Raw genomic sequence first — 25,501 nt, forward strand, 5'->3', positions numbered from 1 at the left:
TTACTCCAAAGGGTTTATTGAGACAAGTTTCACGTACAAGTCAGGGCGGAGGGAATGGGGCTTATAAACAGGAACCTGGGAGGGGGGCCTGGGGGCACAGGGTGGAACCCAAAACAGAGTGAAATAAATAGAGGAAGAGAGTGAAGGGTCAGGAGCGGAGACGGACAGACTATCACACAGTGATTACAACATGGGGGGGGGGGCTCCATTAAAATCCCATTTATTTATACAGATATACAGGGAGTTATGGGGGGCCCAGGGGACCCCACTCCACCCTCCATGCCCTGCGGAGGGGCAAGAGAAGGCTATCTCTCCCCCCATGGGCGACCCCATGGGGGTTTGGGGGGCTGCCCTTGGAGGAGTGTTGGGGGAGGTAGGGTCGGGCGCTCCCCCGAGGGCACACCTGCTCCCCAGGCAGTTACTGGCCCTGGCGGCCCTGGGTAGTGTCTGGAAAGCTGTGCTGAGGGACCTGAGGGGAGGGGGATTACTGGGCACGCTGGTGGGGAGATGGGAGGCCCCCACAGGGAGGACGATCTCAGCCTGTAGCTGGCTCCAGGGCCCCAGCAGACCCAGAGCAGGGGTTTGGGGCGCCTCCCGCTCAGCTCCCACCTGGGGCCAGGGAGGTGGAGAGGAGCAGTCAGGGGTTCCAAAAGAGAACCCGGCACCTTCTGGCGTCTTGGAAAAGTTGAGCCCCAAGGACACCCAGGCCTGGATGTGCGGCTCCCGAGAAGGAAGCTCAGAGACCCGGAGTGGGTGCCAGGGTAGAGGGAAAATTCCCAGAGACCACGCTGGAGGGCGATTCCTGAAGGAGGCCACACCCGGTGGGAGGCCGTGGGAAGGGCCTCCTGGGGAGAGGGCCGATAGCACCACCAGGCCCCAAGGCAGGCAGGAGGCAGCTGGGCCTCGGGGCCTCCAGACCGAGGCCGGGGTCACCTGCGGGAGACAGAGGAGAGGGGAGGCTGGACCACAGTCTCCAGGGTGCCAGAGGTCAGGCAGTTCCGGCCCTTCCTCTGAATGCCGGGGGGCCACCCTGGCAATTCTCGCAGGGCATCCCAGTTACGGTGTCGGGATTTGGCACCCTCCAGAAATGCCAGGCGGGAGTGAGGGTGCCCGGGGCTTCTGCCCTCCCAACCCAGCCTCCCTCCCTCCATCCCCTCACCTCAGTCCCACTGCCCGGCCCCACCCCCCAGCCAGCGTGGCGGCCTGGGCTGGAGGGCCAGGTGGGCATCATACGAAGACCTTGGCCAGGGCGTCGGCGCCTGCGCTGGCGATGAGGGCCTTGCTGGGGTGGCAGGCGACTGCGTGGATGGCCTCCTCATGCTTCTTGCGGTGGGCCGTGATCTCCTGGACACACGTCTTGTTGTCCAGGCTCCACAGACGCAGCGAGCAGTCGTGGCCTGTGCGGGTGCAGGAGCAGGAGGGGCTGTCGCTCAGCAGCTCCGGGTCCCCCAGCTCCCCGCCCAGACCTGCCTCCTGAACCCGGCCTCCCTGGAGACAGCTGAACCGCCCTGGGCCATCCTGTCAGGCCAGTGCCTCCTCCTCACCCCCCTGGGGAGTTTCAGCCCCTTCTCCATCCGCCCGAGTCCCGGCCACGCCATCGAGGAGCAGTCACTGGGGCTTGGTGTCTTTATCCACAAATGGCAGGTGCCCCACTGCTAAGAGTCCCCTGTCTTGCAGGGACTGAGAGTCAGACAGGCCTGAACGTCAATTCCTGCAACCCGCTGGGCTGTGACCAAGTGAAGTGACTTCTCTAGGCCCAGTTTCCACATGTGCACAGTGGGGGCTCCAGTACCAACCTCATTCAAATGCAACAGGGCCGTGTGGGAGCGCACCTACCGTGGCTCTGGTATCCCCACCCCCGTGACCACTCTAACCTGCCACAGAGGGGCTCCTGAGCCCTGCTCAGACAGCATTCCCACCAGCGCCCCAGCCTCAGGGAGCCCCCGAGCGCTCCTCTCCCGCTCCTGCTGGGAAGGGCACGTGCCCTCACTCCTGAGGGGCCAGGAGGCCCCTGACTTACTTCCTGACATCAAGAAGACACCATTGGGGTCCACGGCGAGGCAGGTGACCGCATCCAGGTGGGCAACCATGGAGTGCACCGATTTCCCTGCAGGGAGACAGGGTGGGCACCAAGTTACTTTTCCACTCTGTGCCCAGCCTGGAAAGGTGTAGGGGCTAGCGGGGACACTGAGGCTCCAAGGTGGACTGACCAATCTCCCCCTCTGAGCTGGGCTGACCCCGCCCCCCACCCGCACAGGTGAGCGGGGGCTGGGGAGGCTGGGCCTCACCTGTGCGGTTGTCCAGAAAACGGATGCCTCTGTCGTCATGGGCGGTGATGGTGAGGGGCTGGCTGGGGTGACTCACCACCTGGTTGATCTGGGTTGGGCCTGAACAGGAGAGAAAGCAGAAGTCAAGGGGGGCGGAATCAGGGAGACCAGGAGGAACAAAGACAAGAGGAGAACGGCCATCCCATCCCTGTCCTCTGCCGAGATGCCGAGTGGGGATGGGCACCCCAGCTGCTCCCTCCAGGGCCCAGGGTTTCTCCATCTGTGCCGTGGACGCTGCGTGGCCCCGGGGCGAGCAGGAGGGATGGCGACCATGAAGGCAGTGCTTCTGCTCCACTGAGCGGCCCACAGGGGAGCCCCTGGGATGTCTCTCCCCCAGCCCTCCGGAGATGTCCGTAAGGGCACAGTGACTGGGACTTGATGTCCATCCTGCTCAGAGCCCCGCAGAGGGCAGGGCAGCCCCTGTCCACTGACTGGGCAACAGGTCACCAAAGCCCCAGGAGAAACTGGGGCCCTGGAGGCATTCAGGCCTCAGCCCCTGGCCCTGGGCACCCCCTTACCACTGTTCCCCCGAGAGTCCAGCGTGAGGAGGGCACTGCCAGCCTCCAGGTCATACAGAACGGTGTCGCCAGAACGGAAGGAGGCCACGATGTGGGCAGGCTCGGTGCTGGTGAAGGCCACTGAGGTGGGGGTCCCGTGATCTGAAGGCAGAGGGGACAGAAGGCTGCCAACAGCCCCGCTCCTGCCCTGTGGCGGGAAGCCTGGGCCCCGGTCAGAAGTCGACCTCCCCTGGGGCCTCCACCCCCGGGGTGTCACAGCCCCCCGCCCCACCCCTCACCGCTGGCTGTGGAGAAAGTGCAGAGGCAGGTCGGGCTGCTGCTGCTGGGGTCCCAGATGCGGACAGAGCCGTCGGCAGAGCAGGAGGCCAGGCGCTGGGAGGCAAGGCTGAAGGCCAGGCCCCACACCGCGTCCCCGTGGCCCTCCAGGACGTGGCTCAACACGCTCGGGTCTGGACCCGCAAGAGTGGGGAGAGGGCTGCGTCAGGGCCTCTGCCCAGCTCCAGCGCGGACAGCCCAGCAGCCCCACTCTGCCGAGTCACCCTCCCCCCGCCCCGTCCTTGTGCCCTCAGAGCTGCTCAGGCTCCGACCACCGGCCGGCTGTTCTGTGAAGGTTTCAGGCTTTCAACACCCCCAAAGTGGAAGCTCCAGAGGTAGGGATGATCTGGCTCCCTGCCATTCCCCTAGGCCCGTGACAGCGCCTACCACAAAGCCCTGCGCGGGACATAACTTTTAGGACTCAGTTAAGGGGATAAGGGCCGAGACTTCTGCAGCCTGGCCCCTGGAGTCAGCCCCACCCTCTGTCCCCGCAGTCTTTTCCTGCCCATTCTCTCCTCCAAAGCTCTGTGGTCATTCCCACCATGACCTCCCTGGTCACTTGGGTCCATGTGGGGTGCTCTGGCTGGGCCCTGCTGACACCCAATGTGTGACAGCCTGCCTGGTGAACAGCAGACACTGTCTGGGGCTGACCCCTGATCTTTGACAGGGTGAGACGATCCTGAGAGGAGATACAGATCCCCAAACTCTGCCCCGACATGCTGCGGCATGGAGCCAAGTGTGATCAAAAGCATTATCAAAAGAGGTGTCAGAGGGTAGGGACACGGACACTGAACCAAGGGGACGGTCTGCTCACTTCTCCACTTAACAGTAAACCCTGTAGCCCGGCCCAGCCAGCGTCTGCACCTCCCCGGCCCTGCCGGCTCCGCTCCACCACGCAGATGCAGGTGGAGACCGCGGGGTGCTGCCAGGGCCCACCACGCCTTCACCTGGCTTTGCCCAAAGCTCCAGCCCAGTGAGCTGCTCTGTGCACCGCTCACCCACCGCCCCCTCGCTGCCTCGTTCATCTGACCCTCGGTCACGTGCTGAATCACCTGGGTCCTGGCTTCACCAGAGCCGGAGCCCTTGGTGTTCCCTCCCGAGTTCTCAAAGTGTGAAGCCTGGGTGCTAAGGAACCAAGAGGGCCCCGGAGGCAGGTGGGTTGGGGAAAGGAAGACGGGAGGGAGCTGTCCTCACCGTAACCGTCATAGGGGTCCATGTTGAGGTCTGGAATCTTCCAGCTGTGGATGCGGGCGTCTGCCCCACCACTGTAACAGTATTCACTGTGGCTGCCCATGGCCACGGCCAACACGGGGCCCCTAGAAGATACCGAGGTGGGCTGAAGGGGGCGACCAGACACTCCGGGCTCGCCTTCTCCCCTCAACGAGACCGCTAGCGTGTTTCAAGGCTGCTGAAAAGGAACCCGGCATGTGGACCTCTGGTTGGGCCACCCAGGCTAGCTGCCCGCCCCCAGCCTCCCCCCACTCCTCTAAAGGCTGTGCTGAGAACCGGTTGCAGGGCACTGGAAGTCTGCAGGGCGCCAGGAGCGGGTGGGGTGTGTGCAGAGGGCCACGGGGACCTGGAGCCTTTGGCTGCCCTGCCGTCTGCCCTGGCCCCCAGGATGGCAGTGAGCGGGCCAGGGGCAGGCTGCCACGGGGGCAGGGGCGCTTCCCTACCTGTGAGCCCGGAAGGCGTGGATGGGCTCCACGTCTAGCGCAGCATTCCTGCGGGCAGGCAGAAGAGCCAGGGTCACCCTGCACCCCCATGCCCGGACTCCCCCACCCAGCCCTCCCCCCCGGGGCTGCTGCCCTCACTTCTTGGCCGTGACTGCCTTCTGCAGGTTCCAGAGCTTGAGCGTGCCGTCCTCAGAAGCGGTGAGCAAAGCCGACTGGCTGTGGTGGAAAGCCAGGGAGCGGATGCCATCGTAGTGAGAACGGAGGGTGAACTTGGGGTTCCAGGTCTTCTTGAAGGCGTCTTTGCTGTCAGACAGCTGGGGTGGGGGAGCTGCCTCAGGGTCTGCCCATCCCAGCCGGCGGTCCCCACACCCAGCCCCACATGAAGTGGCACGCGGCACACGCGAGCCTCTGGCCCGGGCCAGGCCGCGCCGCTTCCTTCTCGCCCGCCCGCAGTGCCCCCTCACTCGCTCTGTGAGTTCCTGCAGTGTGCAGGGCCCGTGCTAGCTTCTGAGGAGGCAATGGTGAGCCCAAGCCCGGGGCTATCCCCGTTCAGGGGGAGTGTTGGGGAGATGGTCAGAGATGGCCTCCATCACAGAGACGATTAACAAGCAGTGCTATGAATTTCAGATGCACTGAGAGGAGGCACCGGGCAACCCGTCCCCATCTGTGCGGGTCAGTAAGGCTTTCCTGGGGAACTGACGTGTGACTAGATAAATGAAGGGGAAGAGGGCGGAAACCGAACGTGCGAAGTCCCTGAGGCAGAGGGAGCAAAGGCGGATCTTGAGCTGCGAGGAGGCCAGGGACGCAGCAAGTGAGGGAGAGCGGCAGGGGAAGAGGCCTGGAGGGCTGGCCCACACTCAGGAACCTGCTGCTCCTTCTCAGGGACGGGGCGGGGGTGGGGGGGCGCCCTCGGGAGGGTTTAGAGCAGGGGAATGGCCCAGGTTGTTCTGGCTGCTCCATGGCGGGGGTGCTGGGCTGGGCAAGAGGAGAGTGGCTGCAGAGAGAGGCGCGAAGAGGTCCCCAGGAAAGTCTCCCAGGGAGTGGTGAGGCAGACCTGACGCGGGGAGTGCAGAAGGGGACCAGCACACCCGGCGGGGAGAGACCAGGGAGCAGAGTCCACAGGCCTCTGGGGGAGAGTTCCCGAGACACCACCAAGGGCCTGATGGATCGTGGTGTCACTCTCGAGGTAGGGGACCCAGGGAGGGCCCCTGGGGAAAGGAGACGAGCAGACTGTCAGGCAAGCATCAGTGCCCTGCCCTAAGACGGAGTGCACCCCGACAGACCCCTACCTCTGGGCTCTGTCCCTTGAGGTCATCGCTTCTGCCACAGTTGTTCTGGACTAGAGGGTCTACCCCATCACGTGTATGTAGCTCCGGGGCGGGGGTGTCTTCATTTCATTTTGGGGGAGCAGAAGAACCCTGCATCTTCCTGCTCAAACTCTCCCAACCCGCCCCCTCACCCCCAGCGTGCCTAACCTGGCTGAGATCATCAACCACATGGAGTCTCGCTGGAAGCTGCGGTAAGTGTCCTACCACAGGAACAAGCTCACACGCGCCCGCTTCAGAGATGCCCGGGGAGCCAGCGGCCTGGCCACAGACCTCAGGTTCGGGACACTGGCCCTGAGGCCTCTCTGCACTCCAGCCCCACTGCCCCACCAGCCTCCACTCACACCAGATCAGCCTGATTTTGTTTGTGTTGTTTTGTGGCTGGAGGTCACCTTCCCGTCCACAATCCCCGCCTCCTGTACAGACTCCAACCCGCTCTGCCCCAGCCCAAAGGCACCTGCCGCCTCTGATGCTGTGTTTGGACTCGGCGCCCCTTTGACCCTGCTTCGTGCCCATGGTGGGTCCTGGATTTGAGGTGCATGGAAGCCTGGGGTGGGAGGGAGCGTCGCTGAGAGGAGCAGCCTGGCAGCGTGACTGAAACCCAGGCCCCAGAGCCTGCCAGGCCAGGCACCTCAGTGACCCCGTCAAGTCCCAGCGCCTGTCTGCATCGGCACCCCTGTGACACAGGCTGAGCTGGCGAATGATCTCACACCATCCTGCTCTGTGAGGGGCTGGGTGCAGGCGGGCACCCGGCCACAGCTCAGCCAGTCCCGGCGCTGCACCGGAGGCCTGGGGGTGCCTGCGAGGGGTGGGGCACCCCAAGGACTTACATCACAGCTGAGGTCGTTGTCGTTGGTGACGGTGAGATCTGCCAAGTCCCCCAGGCTCACCTCCCCGCCCCCGATAGTGTCCATGATGAAAACGTCTGAGGAGAAGCCAAAGGAACCTGGTAGGGGGAGGGGAGGGAAGGGGCAGAGAGGGGCCAGGGGAGAGAGAGAGAGACAGAGAGAGGCAGAGAGAGGTGAGAAGGGAGACAGAGAGGCAGGGAGAGGACAAGATCAAGAATCACAGCTGGAAAGAAAGAAACAGGGAGAGCCAGACAGACAGACAGGGCAGGACAGACAAAAAGAGAGGGAGACAGAGATAGACAGACGAACTTTTGGGACAAGGAGGCTGCAGACCAGAGGCTGGGCCTCGACCCTGAGGACACAGAAGCCCGGGGCTTAGCTTCTGCAGCCTCCCTCTGCCGTGGGCCCCTCAGGACTGGGCCAGGGTGCAGAGGCCGCTTACCTTCGTGGGGCCGGGGCTGAGGGGTGCCGGGAGGCGGGCCAGTCACTTTTGGGGGCAGCCCATCCACATCCCGAAGGTCAGCCAAGATCCCCTGGAGTTTGACCCGCCGGCTTTCTGCAGGCACAGGGCGCAGGCAGGCAGGCGTCACTGACCGGCCACTCAGCCACGTGGGGAGGGTGCTCTCCTGCCACTGTTGGGGGGCTGGAGAGCCCTGGGCTCCGAGTGGGGGTGGGGGACAGGCGGAGGAGACAGACCGAGAGGGGACCCTCCATGGCCTCAGTCCCCTGCCATCCTACGTGACCCCGGGGGCCTCAGAGCTCAGAGTCACAGGACAGGAAGCGCTGCCCCCCTGCCTCCCCCGTGCTGGGTCTGCATCCTGTCCCCCCTCCCCTCCCCATCCCCGGGGGGTGGGAGGGCTGGAGGCCCTGCCTCAGGAAGAGCCAGGCCTGCCTGTGACCCCCTGAGATTTTCCAGGGAAAGGGAGAGGGCCTGGCCACAGTGGTGCAGCTGCCGGCTCTGCGGGGCCACTCTCCTCTCAGGAAGCGCATCCGGCTGGTGGGGACCCTGGGGCAGGAAGCAGCTGCAGGCCGCAGGCAGTGGTGGTGCCCGTGGCGAGGAAGGCCGGCGCAGACGCCCCAGCTCACCCAGTTCGTGGTGGGCGCCCTCTGTAGCACACCGCCGCGGGTCAGGCGGGCCCTCCCCGTCCTCTCCCGAGCCCAGGAAGTCAAACTCGCTGATAGCGTCCTCCGAGTCATCCTCCTCGTCTTCATCCTCCGTCTCAGGGGCCAGGGCCTTGGATGGCAGCTGGGGCGCGGAGACCAGCAGAGAGCTCAGGGCCCCAGCCCACTTGCTCGCCCAGAGCGGGGAAACCAGCGTTCCTGCCTGCGGCCCCCAGTCCCACAGCCTGCCGCCGTGCTCCCCCTACTGGAAGCCCTCGGGGGGCGCCAGCCCCCAGCCTGGCTCTGGAGACCCCTTTCGCTGCTGCCCACAGGGACCCCTACACAGGGCCCTCCTCCTTTCGCTCAGGCTGGTCCTGCTCCCCCGTGCCCTGCCTCCCAGCCCAGTACACTTCTCATGAAAAAAAGTCAGATAATATGACAACCTGTTTCGGGGGCAAGGGAAGCTATATTTGGGTGTATGGGTGTGAAAGGAGACACTATAAAGTGAAATCAGATCCACGGCTACAACAGTAATGATGATGAACACTTACCACAGTGCCGGCCTCTCTGAGTTACTCAGTGCACTCATCAGCTTCGCACGTATGATTTCACAACCCCACGAACAGTTATCAGTCTTCTAATTACTATCCCCATATTACAGATTAAGGAACTGAGGCTGAGCAGAGTGAAGCCCCTTGCCCCAGGTCCAAGCCATTCCACATACATCAAAGACAAGCTTTGGGGTGTGAGGTTACCTGGGGGTCTCCAAGTCTTCCTGATAACTTCCTATACTGGCTGCATTTTTATTTTCTTATATAACAAGCAGGAGCTACTTTTAGAATAAGAAAATACCCCAGTTCTTCCTTTCTGAGCAACAGAACGCTGGGCAAGTAAACAGAGTCTGCTGAGTTTTCCCACAGTCGGTCGTAACCAGGGTTGAGAACCAAACCCTCGTTTTCCTCAGTCCATGAGCTTGGACCCCATCCCAGGCCTGTGAACGGAGGGGCAGCGTCGCGCCTGCGTTTCCCCACCAGACACCTTTGAGACGCAGCCTCATGAAGTGACATCTCGCACGTAATCCTTCAGCCTCCCATTTCCTACGCGTCACTATGTTTTACGTCAAGTGCCATCTGGGAGGGAGCTGTGTGCTTGGCATGTCACAGACTGCACTTAGGTGGCTTAAAGAGAGTCTCAGAGTTTTCAAAGACCGTTTGGGTATCTGAGTTCTGCTTTCAGTGCTGGCTTAGGACTCAGCCCGCCCTCAGCACTGGGACTCCGGGCCCAGTGGACTCAAACACCACCTCTTCCAGGAAGCCTTCCCCCTCCTCAGTGTCCCCAGCCTGGACCCAGGTTCAGTCAGGCTGTGAATTCCTCCGGGGTGCCGGTGACTCCATCCCAGAGGCTCAGCACCCCAAGCTGGGTCTCGAGGGTATGGACATGGAGGTGGCTGCACTAGGGCATCTTGAGCGGCCAGCCTCTGGCCTGTGTGGGAGGAGCGGGGTGGGATGTGACTGCCTTCGCCTTCCTTTCTGGGAGAAGACCTGGCCTGCCCAGAGACAGGACGGTAGGGCTCAGGCCCTGAGAGGGGCCTCGCTTCTCTCTCACCACCTGGGACCATCAGTGCCACGTGTCTACCCAGTGTGAACTCATTTATTTTTCAAACATACAGATTTTATTTACTCATTCATTTATCTTTGGCCCTGCCATGTGGCGGCTTATGGGACTGCAGTTCCCTGAGCTGGGACTGAACCTGGGCTGCAGCAGTGAAAGCGCCGAGTCCTAACCACTGGACTGCCAGAGAACTCCCAGGACTCATTTTAATAAATTCCTCAACAACTCAGAAACAGACTACCAGCCTCTGAGGCTGAAACCATGACAAAGAGAATCACGTGTCCCCGGTTATAGAACCAGGCCAGTGGCCACTCTGGGAGGCACTCATGAATCTCGGTCTGGTCACTGAAGGTCAGCTGGTGGAGACAGAGGCCTGGGGAAGCATGAGACCCTGCACAGGGAGCCGCCTGACAGGGTGTGTGGGAGAGACGTGGGGAGCAGGAGAACATTCCTAACAGGAGTGCAGGGGAGAGGGGAGGTTTCCCAGAGAGGGTTGAGGGAGGCCTGAGAAAGGAGTGGAAATCCACCAGGGGGCAGGAGGGACCAGGCGCTCTGGACTCGGAGACACCCTGCTCTTCCTGGAACCCCAGGGCCAGGGCTCCAGCTCCGGGCGCTCCGTTCCCCTCAGTGTGGTCAGTGAGCGCCTGACCTGCGTGGGCCCCTGCGCTGAGCCATGGTGGGGGCCTGGGATACAGAGTGGAGGCCAGGACAGGCCTGACACCAGACAGGGAGGACCTAGGGTGGTCCCGGTCAGGATGGGGCAGCCCACAGGGGCGAGTCAGAGAAGGCTTCCTGGAGGAGGGGGTGTCTGAGGCGAGTCTGAGGAGGGAAGGCTGGAGTTCAGGTGGGAAGAGCTGCTCAAGAAAAGCCCCCGAAGCTGTCTCCTCTCCCACAGGCGCCCCTCATGGGTGTGTGTACCTGCCCGTGACTACCTATAAGCCCACTGCCGGCCACAAGCTCCTCCCTGCAGGGACCAGGCCTTGGGGTCTCCATGTCCTTGCTGCCAGCACAGAGCCTGGCCCACAAGGCCTACACTGACAGGCAAGACCAGGCCCGCCTGAGGACAGCGCCGTCAGGACAGCAGGAGCACTGGGCTCCGGCAGTTCAGGAGCAGGGTTGAAACGTGGTGGGAGACTGACCTCCAGGCCAAGCTGAGAAGACCTGGACTCTACCCTGTGAGCAGCGTCCCTGGGCCTGGGTCCTGCCACCACCAGCAGACTGGACACTCGCATCCTACAAAGTGCTCCCAGAGCCCCCCAACCTGACTCCAGGCTAAGCTGGGGGCTCGGCCACATCCGCTAAGGGTGCTGGGGAGGGAAGAGAAAAGACCCACACAGCCCCTGGCTCGGGGAGCTCACAGTCTATTGCAGGAGACAGAGCCGGGGGCGCGTCAGAACATTTCCAAGTCCCACTATGGTCTGGCTGGCAGGAAGGAGAACGCGCCATGAGAGGGTGTCTCGGGGCTGGCCTGGCCTGGAGATTCAGGAAAGGACTCTTGGAAACGTCAGAGCCCAAGGAGGGAATGTGGAGAGAATGACGGGGGTACAGCTGGAGAAGGGGTTGCCCTGATGAAAACGATCGAGGCGCCTCGAAAGGAACCAGAGGCCACAGCATGGCTGGCAGGAGCCAGGGACATGGGGAAGGGATGGAGCAGCCCTCAGAGGAGCCAAGCACGCCCCTGAAGGCCCTCTGCTACGGGGCTCCCCCTGGGCGGGGCGGCGCGCTCACCTTCACACGCTGCTTCCTGTGCTGCGCGCCGTCCAGCTCGTCGTCCTCGTCACTGTCATCGTCCTCGCAGTGCTGCAGGAAAGGGATCTGCTCCAGCACCGAGCCACCCAAGCGCTCTCTGCCGTCCTTGCCGGCCGCGTTCCTGCCCAGGACGGGGTGGGGGAGAGGGGCAGGGGTCAGTCCTGCCGGGCGACAAAGCTCAGCTGGGAGCGCGCGGAGGCTGGGGGCCGGAGCCTGAGCCCAGGGGAGCCTCGACTCTGACCCCGCAGGGGGCTTGTAGCCCAGCCTTGGCTGGGCGCACCCCGGCTGGACCCCTCACTGAGCTCTGACCCTCCCCGGAGCAGTTCCAGACCAGCCCGCTACCCTGACCACACATCCCCCGCGTGTGCCCAGTCAGACAGAGAGCTGGTCGAGAGATCACTGCTGACTCCGCAGCCCCCGTCACCACGGCTGAACCACGCGCACAGAGGGCAGAGCATGCCAGGGACACACCCGGTGGCAGGGAAGCGGAACCGGTCACCCCGTGACCGCTCGGGCCCCTCACAGCCTGCACCCTCTCCACCGCCAGACAGCACTGCCCATCCACCTCCAGGCCTGCTGTTGAGTGGCTCCCTTGGGATGACAAGCAGTCATTTGCCACCAAACGTGACTCCAGGGCAGAAAGGCAGGCAGAATTCGAAGTTCAGATTAAAGCGAACAGCCTCCCAAAAGGAGGCTGCCACTGGGCTGATACTCTAAGCGTTCTTGTCAGCTGCCCGGGCGAGACGGGGGCCACTTGGTAGAGACCTCCCACCCCTGGGGTGCCAGTCCAGCCCCCAGACCTCACTTCCCAGCCTCCCTGCCCCTCTGGGGGCCTCCACACGTGAAACAGGCTCCTTCCTTGGCGCCATCTCCACACCCTCTGCCTCAGCGACTGCCCAGCCTCATAGTTTTCAAGCCCACCTGTGTGCTGGTGAACTGCAGATACATTTACGAGTCAAGTGCTGCCCCTACCTTCGCCACGGGGGCTCACACAGACACCTCACACTCCACTTGACCTGAATGGCCCCCTTGAAGCCCCCCACCCAGGTCAGCACTGCTCCCAGCTGCTCAGACCCGACCCTCCAGTCACCCCAGTTTCTTTGCCTCTATCCCCACAGCCAGTCCTTTCGTTATCGTCAACTCCTGCTGAAAACCTGCTGAGAAGCGGACTGGCCTCACCCCTCCACTGCTGACGTCCACTGTCTCTGGCCTGGATGTCTCCAGGAGTCTCTGATCGCCCCTCCCTGCTCCCAGCCTGGCCCTCGGTTAGCCTCTCCATCTTGAAGAAGACCAAGCCTATCAGATGATGTCACACCCTGGCTCGAAACCACAAGCCTGTCTCCAAGCTCCTCATCGTGGCCCGTGAGGCCCGCTGTGATCGGACTCTTGAGATTTCAGCCTCACCACAGACCGCGGCACCACATGCTGGCAGCGCTGCCGCCACGCCGGCCTCTGCCTGCTCCTGGGCATGCCAGCCCTCTCCTGTCCTGGATCCTTTACCAAGAACACTCCCCTCCCAGCTACTCGGCTGGCTCGGCCTCCACTCCAGGCAGTTCTCTGCCCAAACGTCATCCTGTCCTAAGCAGTACTGCTTCTCCCATCTCTTTTTTTCCCTTAAATTGAGATTTTTTTTTTCTTTTTTGATGTAGATGGTTTTAAAAGTCTTTACTGACTTTGTTATACTATCGTGTCTGTTTTATGTTTGGGCTTTTGGCTGCGAGGCATGTGGGTGGGATCTTAGCTCTAGACCTGGGAAAGTCTTAACCACTGGACTGCAGGGAAGCCCCCTCCCATCGCTCTCTCACTGCCTTTCATAGACCTCCTCACGTCATCAGCAATTTAGTTATTTTCTGACAAACAACAGCTACTGATGAGAGAATGAACACAGGAAAGCTCCCCGGGGAACAGTGACCACATGTCGTGCTACGCTCCCCAGGTCCTGGCGTGGGCCCAGGGCTGCCTTCAGCAGGGACGTGGCGTTTGATGGGGAGCATGCAGGCCGGAGCTTCAGGCAGGGCCGGACCGGAGGGGAACTGTGGAGTGTATCAGCACGGAGGTGACGCGAGGGGAGGGCCACCCAGGGGGACCCAGGACAGAGCCTGCACATCCTGTAAGGGATGGACAGAGGGTTCTGGAGCAGAGGAACCCACGATACACTCCAGGAAGGATGCGACCCCAGATCATGGACCGGCCTCATGGGGGGGAGGGGTGGAGAGACACCCTCCAGACCCCAGGGCTCACCTCTTGATCTGCTCCTCAATCTGTTTCACCAGCAGTGACTCCCCGCCGCTGAGCCCCCCGGGGGCCGGTGGGGCCCTAGGGCCCCCTTCGCTGGGCTCGGGGGCCCCGTTGAGCTCTAACGAGCGGCCCAGGAGGGCGCGCACACGCTTGGACCGCATGTCCAGGATCGTGTCGGTGTAGCCGACCTCTTCCAGGTACCTGCGGGAGGCAGAACGAGGACAGGTCGGTGGGGGAGGCGGAACAGGGGTGGGTCAGGCACCACATGGCTCCTTTCTATACCGCAGGGGCAGATGCAAGCTGGGCCAGCCCTTTTGGAGAAGCAGCTGAAGGCAACACACAGCAATCTCACATAAGCGTTCCCCTGACCCTGCTGCTTCCCCTTCGAGACTACTCCCAGTGGAAGCCTTTCTACGTGGGCATCGTGCTGTCGCAGATGCTCGCAGAGACAATGTACATTTGGGGGGCCTAAAGGCAGGGGCCGACCCACATGTCTGCTGGTGAGGATTGCGGAAGTAGACTGCTGGTGGGACAGTAGGCACGGGATAAACGCGGCAGAGTGCCAAGTGCTCACTGCGTGCTCAGTTGCGTCCGATCCCTTGTGAGCCCACAGACCGTAGCCCACCAGGCTCCTCTGTCCAAGAATACTGAAGCAGGGTGCCGTCCCTTCTCCAGGGGATCTTCCCGACCCAGGGACCGAACCCATGTCTCTTAATGGCTCCTGCATTGCAGGCGGATTCTTTACCACTGAGCCACCTGGGAAGCCCAAAGAGGAAAGGGCCTGCTAAATAAATAGCACGACGGAAACTGTAAGTTAAGTGTTCCTTACAATTCAAGTGTTCATAGAAAAAAAAAGCATGTGCCTCTAAGGATAGACCACACACAAACACGCATTTGCATCATGCCCCGCACCAGGCCTAGAAAGAAACGCACTGAACTTCAGAGCAGTGATCTCCTCTGCGGAGTGAGATTAGGGATGCCAGTAGGAACTTCTGTCATTTACTCTACACACGAGCATTTATTACCCCCAGGATTACAAAATCTGAAGCCAGCTGAGACTGGCCTAAGGGCTAAAAAAAACGGAAAAAATTCAACTATGGGTATCTGTGGCTTCAAATCACTGGAGACAGGAATCCCTGGCTGGTCCTCAGGGGGCGCCCGCAGAGCCTTTTCTGTTGACCGTGACCTTGCCCCTTGGGCAACAACAGACACACCATCTTGGGCACGTTCATGCCTGTCTTGAGGCTCCCTTGCCCCCACCACCAGGGAGAGGCGGGGGAAGCAGGGGAGGTGGGGTGGAAGGAGCTGGGCTCGGGGGACGGGTTCCTAAGATCACACGTCAGACCCTCCACTTATTAGCTGGGACCTTCTGCACAGATGCCCTCTCTTCACCTCGTTTTTTTCACCTGTGAAAATGAGGGAAACACTAGCAGTTACACTGCCCGGGGATTCCCGTGAGGAATCCTTGTGTGCCAGGCGTTTAGCCCAGTGCTGGGCACATAACAGGTACCTGGCAGGCGTCGGCTGGGACAATCCTTCTGTCATCACTGCCTGCACGCCCTTTAAGCTACCAACTGCAACTACCCTCTCTGACGTTTAGCATAAGGAAATCAAGGATATGGACAAATAACTTCCTGGTGTTTGTCACACTGTCAATTAAAAAAATGCCTTCAACAAAATACACAAGAAGAGACTGGCCACAGGAAATTATGATTATCCACATAACAGACGATTACATGGGTCTTGAAATGATGCAACATAACTAATTTATGCGGAAAAACGTTCAACACTTAAAAGCAATGCCTTATGAAACAATACAAAGGGGGAACCCCTGCTTTTATAAAACACGCAGACACACAAATACATATATACAGAAGAGAAAGCCTGTGTGTCAAAATGTTTACAGGGGCATGAAATTCCCTGGGTGGTGGAATTATGGGTGATTTTTGTTCTTTTCTGTGTTTTCCTGTTTCCCAAGTTTTCTAAAACACACATATCTCTCTAATGAAAAGCAAAAAAATTTTAACATTACACCCTGGGGGGGAATAAAGGGTATGTGGGATTGCTTTCCAAGTGTGGGGGTCCCCCAGGGCTGCCTCCTGCCAGGAGTCTTCCCGCGCTCCGCCCCCACAGGGTGAAGGGCCCTCTCAGCTGTGGCCAGCAGGGATCCTGAGAGCTCTCGGTCCCCAATGGGGACAGGAAGGACTGTGGCGTCCCCGGGCTTATCTCCCCGGCCCAGCCTCCGCCCTGGCCCGGCGCGCACTCACTGTCGGAGAAGCTGCCGCCCCTCCTTCCACACCAGCGGGCTGTTCTCCAGGGTGACCGACTCCACGGGGCCATTGGAGACTGCAGGGTGGAGAGAAAGGAGGTGGGCTGTCTCGAGGGCACCACCCAGGCGCCCACCACCTCCTCCACAGGCCCTGTCCTCACCCTCAAACCCAAGTCGGTCACTGCGGAGCCACGTGCCGTGAGGGCCTGGAGTCCCCCTCCCCCCGGCCCTCCTCCTCTCTGATCTCTTTGGGTCACTCCCCAGACCGTCCCCGGACTGTCTTCAGACCCTGTCCTGCTGTTTCCCCACACAGGAAACGGGCTGGGCTCTGAACGAACGGGCAGACAACTGGCCCGCCTCGGCCGCTTCCCGGCTATGTGGCCTGAGCAGGTCGGTTTATCCTCTGAGCTTCAGTTTCCTCATCTGAGAAACGAAGTTAACAATAACAGCACCCACCTCTTGGGACTGCTGTGAGGACTGAATGAGGCAGCCTGTTTACTTTCCTCATCAAATATTTACTGGGCATCTATTATGTGGCCGGCTAGGTGCCTGGACTGTATCGGTCAACACAGACCCCTGTCCTTGGGGAAGGCACTCTGGTCGGCGTCCGACATGAAGAACCACGGCCACCGTCAGCCTCACCTTGTGAGCACACCACTCTCTTCCATGTCTCCGCGCTCCTGGACACCCTCCCTACTGCCCCGAGGATGGACTGATGCCTCTTTCTAGGAGCTCCGACTCCCAGGGGCCTCGTGTGTCTGTCTGCCTCAGACAGACAGAGGGACAGCGGGCAGGACTCCCAGGCCTTCCCTGCCCCCTGCCCCCCCAAGACTGGGCACCAAGAATGAGACCCGACCATTCCCGGTCCCAGCCAAGCTGCTCTCCTTGGAGCATTTGAGGCTTGGGGGTCCATCTCTGCTCTGTCACGCTAGGTTTGCAGGGGGCGGGCATGCGGGAAGGATTAGGCTGGCGTGGGTACCTGGTTCCGACAGTTCTGGCTTCTTCTCCCCCTGGTTCAGGTCTGTCCCGAATTTCAATTTATGGTATTTGGCCCTGAAAGGTCAAATGATGAAAGAATGAGAGGCACCGAAGCGTCGACAGGGCCAGCCCTCGCCTCCAGAATCCCAGAGCCTGGGTTCTCGCTTTCCTCCGCCCTCCGCCCTGCCCGACTGGGAAGCAGCCGTGGCGGAGGCGGCAGCACAGACGGCACCGTGGCGAGCCCGCTGCTGGGAGCCGGGCACACCAGGCTGCCGTCCCAGCTCCAGAGTCCTCGAAGAAGTCCTCTCCCTCCAGAAGCCTCACCTGCACCCATCAGGCCCCTGGAAGGGAGGGATGAGACAAGGACTGTGTGGCATCTACCACGTGGTGGGCCGCTGCCATGATGAAGCCGTTGCTCGCGGTCTGCCCTGAACCCCACCCACGAGGGCCTGCTCTGCCCCCCTCTCCTGGACCATGCAGTACTGAGTGATGGAGGAGAGGATGCTCCCAGGGGCTCGACCCCTGAAGGCAGGCAGCCAGGGCATGGCAGGGCTCACCTCTCCTGCTTCAGCGCATATTCCAGCATCTTGATCCGCCGCACCAGGTCCGTCTTGAGATTCTCCTGCCCCTTCCTCTCTCCCTGAAGGAAGGCCACCTGAGCCTGCGGGCGGACAGAAGAGGGCGGGGAAGAGCAGGGCTCAGGCTCACCGACCTGTGTCCTGTGCTCGCTCGGGGCAGGCAGCTCCAGCACCTCCACCCCCGGACACACAGCAGCCAGTTCTTCAAGCGTGGAGACCCTGAGCCAGGGTTCAGCGGAGCAATGAGAGGGCGGCTGGATCTGTTTCCCTGTCACCCGCGATGAAACGACTGAAGAGAGACTAAATGGGAACAGCTTGGGGCTCCCTGGGCCCCCACCTTTGGGGAGAAGGTGGGGGCGGTAGATATTAAGAGGCCTGGGCGCCTCCTCCCCCACCCCTAGGCAGGCGCCGTCCCCGAGGTGGCTGGGGGAGGTGGCATGGCACTGTTCAAGCAGAGCTTCTGTCTCTGGGGGGTGTGGGAAGCTGCTTCTGGAGTCTAGGGACAGGAGTGGGTGGCTTGGCTCGGCTCCCGCGCAACAGCTTCACCGCCTGACCTCCATGGTGGGGACCAACCGTCCTAGGGGAGTCAGCCCAGAGGAAGGCAGACATGTCACAGACATGACCCCAGGCCCCTGCCAGCCACTTCACACCGTCTGCTGGCCCAGTCTGTCCCCATCTGCTCTGGCTTGTCAACAGGCCTTTTGGAGACACCAATGGCCTTCGAGGCAGGCTCCTGGCCCCCGACCATGTTCCGGAAGCCTAGTGCCAGAGCCCTGAGTGCCGTGCTCCCCCCTGGCTTCCCCTCAAGTGCTCCTCTGACCCAGGCTGGGACCACCCGAGCTTCAGACCTGGCTCGGCCACTTCCGCGAGGCACAATCTTAGGCCCTCTCTGAACCTCCCCTTCCCCTTCCCTCTCTGAACCAGCCCTCTCTGAACCTCCCCTTCCCCTTCCAGAAAATGGGGCTCCTGAGAGTGCCCCTCAGAGTGCCTGCCCCTCATGTGTTAGGTTGTTCTCAGTCCAAAGCCTGGCACAGACGAAGGGCTAACAAATGCCAGCTCCCACCTCTTGTTATTTTTATTCTCTCAAAGTACTTAATTATTTGGCTGCACTGGGTCTCAGTTCTGGCATGCAGGCACGCGAGATCTTTCCTTGTGGTCCACAGGCTTCTCTTGTGGGCTTAGCTGCCTCGCTGCATGTAGAATCCCAGTTCCCTGACCAGCAATCAAACTCGCATCCTCTGCTTTGGAAGGCAGATTCTAAACCACTGGACCACCAGAAAAGTCCCGGGGCCCAGTTCTTCACAGGAGCTAGGATCCCTGAGACCTGAGACCACTGAGCAGAGGTGTCCGTGGCTGATAGGCCTCCTGCCCCCCTGGCAGCTGCGTCGTCCTGGAGCCAACCCTCACACATCATGTGCTTGCTGAAGAACTTCCGCAGCTCCCTCAGGAGTCCCTAGACACCTTTGCCAGGTGGTGAACATTCCCAAAGCCTTGCTCCAGGACTGTCCGCGGTCAGTGGCCTCTCAGATACCCATGAACATGCTTCCTCCTCGGCCTGGGGCTTGAGGAGCCCTGACCTCCCTGCCCTGGGCATTTGTGCCCCACACGGCCCTGTGCCCAAATGCCTCCCATCACTGGCCTCCTGCTCCAGGGACCAGGTCTCTCCCTCAGGTCAGCAGAGAATCACATGTGGGCTGAGCACTGCTGAGCATGGGCCTGAGCGCAGGGCCAGAGGAAAAGGCACACTCAGACACTGCCAGCGGGCCACAAGTTCACAAGCCCCTCCAGCAGGCAATCTGGCCATATCCACAAACACGTCAAATACACACTCCTTTGGTCTTAGCAGTTCCACTTCTAAGGAGTTTACCCCATAAGTATAATCGCAAGGATAGACTTCCTTCCTTTGCATATATTAACGCACAACAAAAGTATCTTTCATTCCCTCCACAAATGCTTACTATGCATCAGATACAATCCTGGACAGAGAACTGAACAAGATGAAGTTCATATTTTAGAGGAGGGTGTGGGACCAGCAGTGAACAAATAAATACCTGTCGCAGGTGTGCTACGGAAAATAAACCTCACCTGTCCACTGAGAGAAAGGGACTCCTCCCAATACTTCTTTTCCCTACATTTAAATCAACACATATGTACATAAAAATCCAAGACCAGACAGGCAGACATACATGTGATCAACATCTTCAGAGTCTGAATTTATGTCCTTCGTGGATCTTCTCAGCCACCCAAATCAATGCTGTCTGGAGTTTTAGAAGGTGAGGGGAGTGGTGGAGAAGACGAGGTTGATCACCAAACACATGCCCCGGGTTCCCATCTCCCTGCGCCCTCGCCCCTCTGGGCTTCCATCCACAAGTTTCTGCTGCCAGGTGCCTCCCCTGCCTGCTGAGCCCACAGGCGCTCCCCACTGGACACTGGTGACCCGCCCGTGATGGGACAGGTTCAGGGTGCAGGGCTGGCGGAGTAACAGAGAAGATAAGCACCTCCTGCTCCCACAGAGCCCTCAGTCCAGGGCATGGGCCGGCATGAGCAGCCACAGCTAACACAAGACTCGACTCGGACCCCAGGAGGGAGCAGAGGAGGGTGGGGAGGAGGGACACCTAGGTGAAGAAGTGACAGTTCAGCTGAGACCTGAGCTTGGTTAGCAGGGGGCCAGGGGCGGAGCGCGCAGCTGGTAGAGAGCGGCAAACTCTAAAAAGGCCAGCATGGCTCCATCTGAGAATGCGTAAAAGGGTTAGTGAGGGAAGTCAGAGAAGCTTGTCAGCCTTACAAAGAATCACAGATCATGCAAACAAGTTTGAAATTCACCTTAGGAGCACAGGGGAAGCTATGGAAGGGCTTTTTCAGCAGATATCATCAAACTTGCTCAAATTTGGGGCAGGGAGAGGGCCAAGCCAAAGGCCTAGAAACCAGTCACAGAAGGAGGCAGATCCCAGGGAGAAATGACAGGGGCTCAAACCAGGATCAGGCAGTGGGGGTGAGGAGTGGGTTTAGGGTACTAAGGAGGTGGCCCTCACCTGTGGGGGAAGAAAGTGGAGGGGGAGAAGCAGGGTCAGAGTCACGCCCAGACCTCACACCTGCTCGCCCCCCACGGCCCCCCTTGCTCCCTGAGCGCCCATCCAGTGATGACGGAAGAATATCACTCTGCTCTGTGGTCCCCTCCCCAGTTCCTCCAGCAAAGAAAGGAGAAGGAGAACCAGAAACACGTGGGTGAAGGGTCCTGAGCTGGTGGAATGCCACAGAGAGGGGAAGCACTGGGGGCCTGGCCCTCCCACCCTGCGCACACCTGCGGTCACAGCCACATGGCTGCGGCTGCCTGACCTGCCGGGCCAGCAGGCAAGGCTGGGATCTGCAAGTTCTCTACCCAACCAGCACCTCCACCCACTGCCACTGAGACAGGGCGGCCGCCTCTCCTCCGGCTGTTCCCTCCCCATCCAGGCGGCACAGGAGGAACCTGGCTATCTCAGTCCTCCCGCGAGCCCTTGCTGACTCTCCCCATCCCAAGCTTTCTGTCCCACCCCTCCCGGTCCCTTCAGTACCATCTGGCCCTGTGTCTCCTGCACTCCACTCCCTCCTCCCCAGGCTCTGGCAGGGTTGAGTCCCTGTGGATCCCTCAGAGCTCCTTGTGAGGCTGGCGGGGGTGGGGGGTGGGGGCGCAGGGGGCAGGGACCAGCTCCCCATCTTCTGCACCTGCAGCAGTGTACTCGCTGCCCCTGCTCTTCCCTGAATGTCCAGTCAGACCCCACCCCCACCCCTCAAGGTTCCTCTTGTCCTCAAAAAAGCTCACTGCCCTTTGCAGAAGTGCCACAGCCACACCACTGAAACCTCAACTGCGTGTGAACCTCTGTAACCCCCTGCGCAAACCAGCCTTCTCTGTTAGCCTGGAAGTTTCTGAAGGGCAGAAACCTCACCACCTCCTTCTCTGAATCCCCCCACGATGCCAGCTTCCTGCTCCCATCTTCCAGGCGCCTCCTGGCAGGACCTCCCAAGAAGTTGCCTTTTCTGCCATTCCCCCACACTGACTGTCTGGTGCCAGGAGCAGCTGCACAAAGAAGCTATTTGGAGAAGAGGTATTCGGGGTTTATGGGGAAAATCTGACGCAGTCCAGGCCTTGAAGGCTCTCGCGGGAGAAGTCACACCTCTCTAAGTGATAAGTGCTCAAGTAAAAGTGTATAAAAAGAGGTGCTGCTGCGGGGAGTGTAAATGTGGGACAACTTGGCAGAACCAATCACCAGTTTATAAACACGTCTGTTCTACCACCCCACCTGTTTATTCTGCTGTACACTCACTCAGGAGGGAATACGAGGACAGTCGCTGCGGCCACTTCCAATGGGCAAAAAGTGGAAACTACCAAAAAATCCATCAAGGGGACACAAACTAAATGAGCTGTGGCGCAGACACTGGCGGGGTGCAGTTCCCCAAAATAATAAGCGCTCTGTGTGCTCATATGAAAGAAACTCAAAGATATATAAGTACGTGACAATAAGTCACAAAGTGATGCATATAATAGGATGTAAAAGGCGGGAGGAGAAGGGGACGACAGAGGACGAGATGGCCGGATGGCATCACCGACTCGAGGGACATGAGTCTCAGTAAACTCCAGGAGCTGGTGATGGACAGGGAAGCCTGGCGTGCTGCAGTCCATGGGGTCACAAAGAGTCAGACACGACTGAGCGACTGAACTGAATAGGATTTCATATATTACACACACAGAGCTGAATTACTTTTATAGCAATAATAGGGTTTCGGGGAGTGGCTCTTTCCCTTCTCACTTACTTGGGGGTGTGTGTACATCTATACACACAGGCACTTCTGAGATCCTTGAAATTTACTAATGTAACAGAACAATAACAACAAAGGAGTACAAAGTAAACGACGCTGGAGCCTGGACACATCGTTCCTCTTGCTGGTCTCAAAGGTGAGGCAGCGGCGTGGTGGGTGCTGTAGGGTACCCTCGTCTGGTATGACCGCCTGGATGACCCTGGGAAGGTCACTGAGCTTCCCTGAAACAAGCTTGTCATCTGTCCTGGGCGTCAGACAGGTATGGGCTTGAAAGTCCACAGACCACCCCTGCCACCCACAGGCTATGATCCTTGATATACGACTGACCTTCTCAAAGTCTCCGCTTCCTCTTTTATTTTTGAAAAGGAAGGGAAGGGGAATAACATCCCTCACGCTCCCAGAATGTTGCAAGGACTAAGTGATACCATGTATCTGCTGTGTCTAACACAGTGTCTCGCCCATAATACAAACTCAATAAACAGCAGCTGCTATTATAATTGCTAAATAAGGGCAACGTCCTTGGCCCTGTCTCCACAATGGGGGTATTGAGAAGATCTAATAAGACGTACAGATGGGATATCATAGCAAGGGGTACTTACGTAAGGCTCTTGCCCACCCTAACCCCAAGCCTCAGCCACCACACAGTGAAGATCCCTTTCGGGGTGGGAGAAGTGTGGGATGCTCTCTTTAATCATCCTAGGGAGAAAATTCTAATCTGGTTATTTACTTGGGTCCCCACCTCAACCAGATATGAAACAGCAACTCAAAAGAGGAAAGACCAGATGCTAGAAGGAGATACCGACTTCTACTAACAATGCCCCAACCCTCCAAATCCTCGCCACTGGGATACCCAGGCTCTTCAGGACACTCTGCCAATCGACCCACACTTCTCAAGGTCACAAAACCCAGCCCAGCTCCTCAGCCTCTTCCAAACATCTCAGGACACCTTCCTCCCTCAATCTACTCCACAAACCATAGGATCTTTTCCCAGAAACTTCCACAAACACCTCCCACCCCAGGATCCTTCTTAAATGTTTCCTCTGGCTGTCTTCCTGCTCTCCAAAAAGGCTCCCCTTGCCATGCCCCAGGTTCCCCGATTCCTCTTCACTGTCTCCATCCCACCGCCCCTCTCCACAGCTGGCCAAGTTTGACCCTCCCATACTCCAGTTCGGGGGTTCTCCATCTGACATCCCACACACCTCACCTCCCACCTCACGGCGGGGGCCCCCACATCCCCAAAGAGTTTCGGCTCTCCGTTCTCTTCCAACACAGGCTCCTGGCTCACGTCCGGGCTCCATCCGTGCTTCCAACCCTGGGACCCCTCCCCTGCACTCGGAAGCCAGGCCTGCCAGGGCTCCCCAAAGTTTCCTCCTCAGAGGAGAGGACACACACCTTCACGCCCCCCACCTCGCGCCTGGAGACCTTGCTCCGCATCCTTGGAGTCCTCAACACCGCCGTCATTCAGTCCCTCCAGTCCCAACGCTCCGAAACACACACGCGTCCCGGGCTCCCTGACTTCCTCTCTCGACTCACACGGGCTCCCCGCCCCGCTCTCGCCCCCGGCTGATCCCAGTCACCCCCGACGCCCCTCTCCCCCCCCCGGGGTCCATCGGGCTCCGCCTCCGGCGCGCACCTGGTCGCGGGCGGAATGGGGAGTCCCTCGTGCGGCACCCTGGGAGCTGCTGGCTCACTCGTATGCCAGACCCCTCATCCCCTCCCAACGCTTCGCGGAGCTCTCCTGGGGCCCCTCGGGGCTCCGCGGCCACTCTCCCAGGAACCTTCCCGCCGGCCGGCTCGCTCCCGCTCCCAGCAGGCCCGGGTGCCCCGCGCCGCCTCCTCCCGGCGACCGCGCGGGCCGCCCTCCCGCCGCCGCCGGCCGCCCCTCGGCCGGCCCCTCACTCCGGCTCCCGGCCGGTCGCCGTCCCCGCCCGCCCCCCCCCGGCCGTCCCGGCGGCCATTGCTCCAAGATGGCGGCGGCGGCGGCGGCGGGTGAGGCTGGGCCGGGCCGGGCCGGGCGGGCGGGGGCCGGGGGTCCCGGGGCGGTGCTCACCTGCAGCTCGGCGCGCTCGGCCTCCCAGCGGGCCTTCTCCGCTTCGAAGCGCGCCCACTCGTGCTGGATAAAGTGTAGGATCCCGGGCAGGCTCAGGGGCTCCGGTCCCGCTGCGGGACCCGGGCTGCCTGCGCCGCCGCCGCCTCCCTTGGCAGCCGGGCCGGGCCCGGGGGCGGGGGCGGAGACCAGGGCCGCCCCCGTCGGGCCGGGGCCCGCGCCGGAGCCCAGCGGGCGGCAGGAGGAGGCGGCGGCGGCGACGGCGGCGGCCGCTCGCTCCTCCATCATGGAGGCCCCGGGGCCGGCCCGCGCGCCCGCTGTGCCTCGCGCGCCTGCGCGGCCGCGCCAGCCCTCGCGCGCGCGCTCGGCGCGGGCCGAGGGGGGCGGGTGACGGGAACGAAGTCGGGCGCGCGCCTCGCCCACCCGGGTCGACCCCGAAGGCGCGCGCGTGGGAGGGGGCGCGGGGCAGAAAGGGGGCGCGCGCCCGGAGGAGGGCAAACGCGACCCAGGCTCCGCGCGAGGGTCGTCCCTGGGAAACGCGGTGCTTGGCGGGGGACCGCTTTCTACCCTCCTCCTCCCGTTTCACCCCAAAGAAAGACTCTAGCCCTCTCCAGACCCAAATAGCACTCTCCTCCACAATCACTGTCACTCTTTGAGGGAAAGAACGACCACCAGGGGTGGTTTCAGCAATGGCCCCATCCTGATTTCTGGCCCAGGTCGGTTGTCATGGTAACTCCTCCCAATCTGCAACACCCTTAGCCTCCTCTCCCTTCCACCTTTGTGGTTATGGAGCTCCAACTCTCTCCTGGCCCTGCACCAGGAAGAGGTTGCTAAGGTAACCCAAGTCTCTGGTGGTCCTTATGCCCCTACCCACATCGGTTACTATGGCAACCTCACCCAGCACTCAGGTAGAAAGGACCCCAGCCCCAAGGACAGTGCTGAGGGAAGCAGCTCTTTCCCAGCCCCTCCCCCCCAGCCACACAGTTGGCATTACCATGGTAACCATCTCCCCTTTCCCATCGTGGGAGGTCTGTGGACTAAACCAACCAGGTGTTTTTATTTAGAGGAGATGCTCTGCTGAGAAGTAGTTGCTATGGTTACAAGGCCTGGACCATCCCCAGAGAGGT

At 60.7% G+C, this 25,501-nt stretch overlaps 2 protein-coding genes across 3 annotated transcripts in view; one reads left to right on the top strand and one right to left on the bottom strand.

Annotated features, from left to right (window-relative positions):
- Positions 1 to 24,662, bottom strand: STRN4 (striatin 4). 2 transcript variants are annotated; one of them, XM_052656728.1, is made up of 18 exons: positions 24,378 to 24,662; positions 17,510 to 17,613; positions 16,954 to 17,027; positions 15,973 to 16,051; positions 13,709 to 13,906; positions 11,447 to 11,588; positions 8,093 to 8,252; positions 7,449 to 7,562; positions 6,989 to 7,083; positions 4,972 to 5,147; positions 4,834 to 4,881; positions 4,355 to 4,476; positions 3,124 to 3,294; positions 2,846 to 2,986; positions 2,289 to 2,387; positions 2,021 to 2,107; positions 1,160 to 1,397; positions 1 to 933 (listed from the first exon to the last, which is right to left on the bottom strand). In XM_052656728.1, exons 1-17 carry the CDS (start codon positions 24,660 to 24,662, stop codon positions 1,228 to 1,230), a joined length of 2,265 nt encoding a protein of 754 aa, XP_052512688.1. In that variant the 3' UTR covers positions 1 to 933; positions 1,160 to 1,227. The 2 variants fall into 2 exon arrangements, with proteins under 2 accessions (XP_052512688.1, XP_052512687.1); XM_052656727.1 differs by having other exon boundaries at positions 6,989 to 7,104.
- Positions 24,283 to 25,501, top strand: part of FKRP (fukutin related protein) — a 9,824-nt gene continuing 8,605 nt past the window's right edge. Inside the window, exon 1 of the mRNA XM_052656729.1 lies at positions 24,283 to 24,316. The gene's annotated coding sequence lies outside the window, so the exon portion shown is untranslated. The remainder of the gene's footprint in view (positions 24,317 to 25,501) is intronic.

Source organism: Budorcas taxicolor, chromosome 18 (assembly GCF_023091745.1).
Source record: "Budorcas taxicolor isolate Tak-1 chromosome 18, Takin1.1, whole genome shotgun sequence".
NCBI classification, from domain to species: Eukaryota; Metazoa; Chordata; class Mammalia; order Artiodactyla; family Bovidae; genus Budorcas; species Budorcas taxicolor.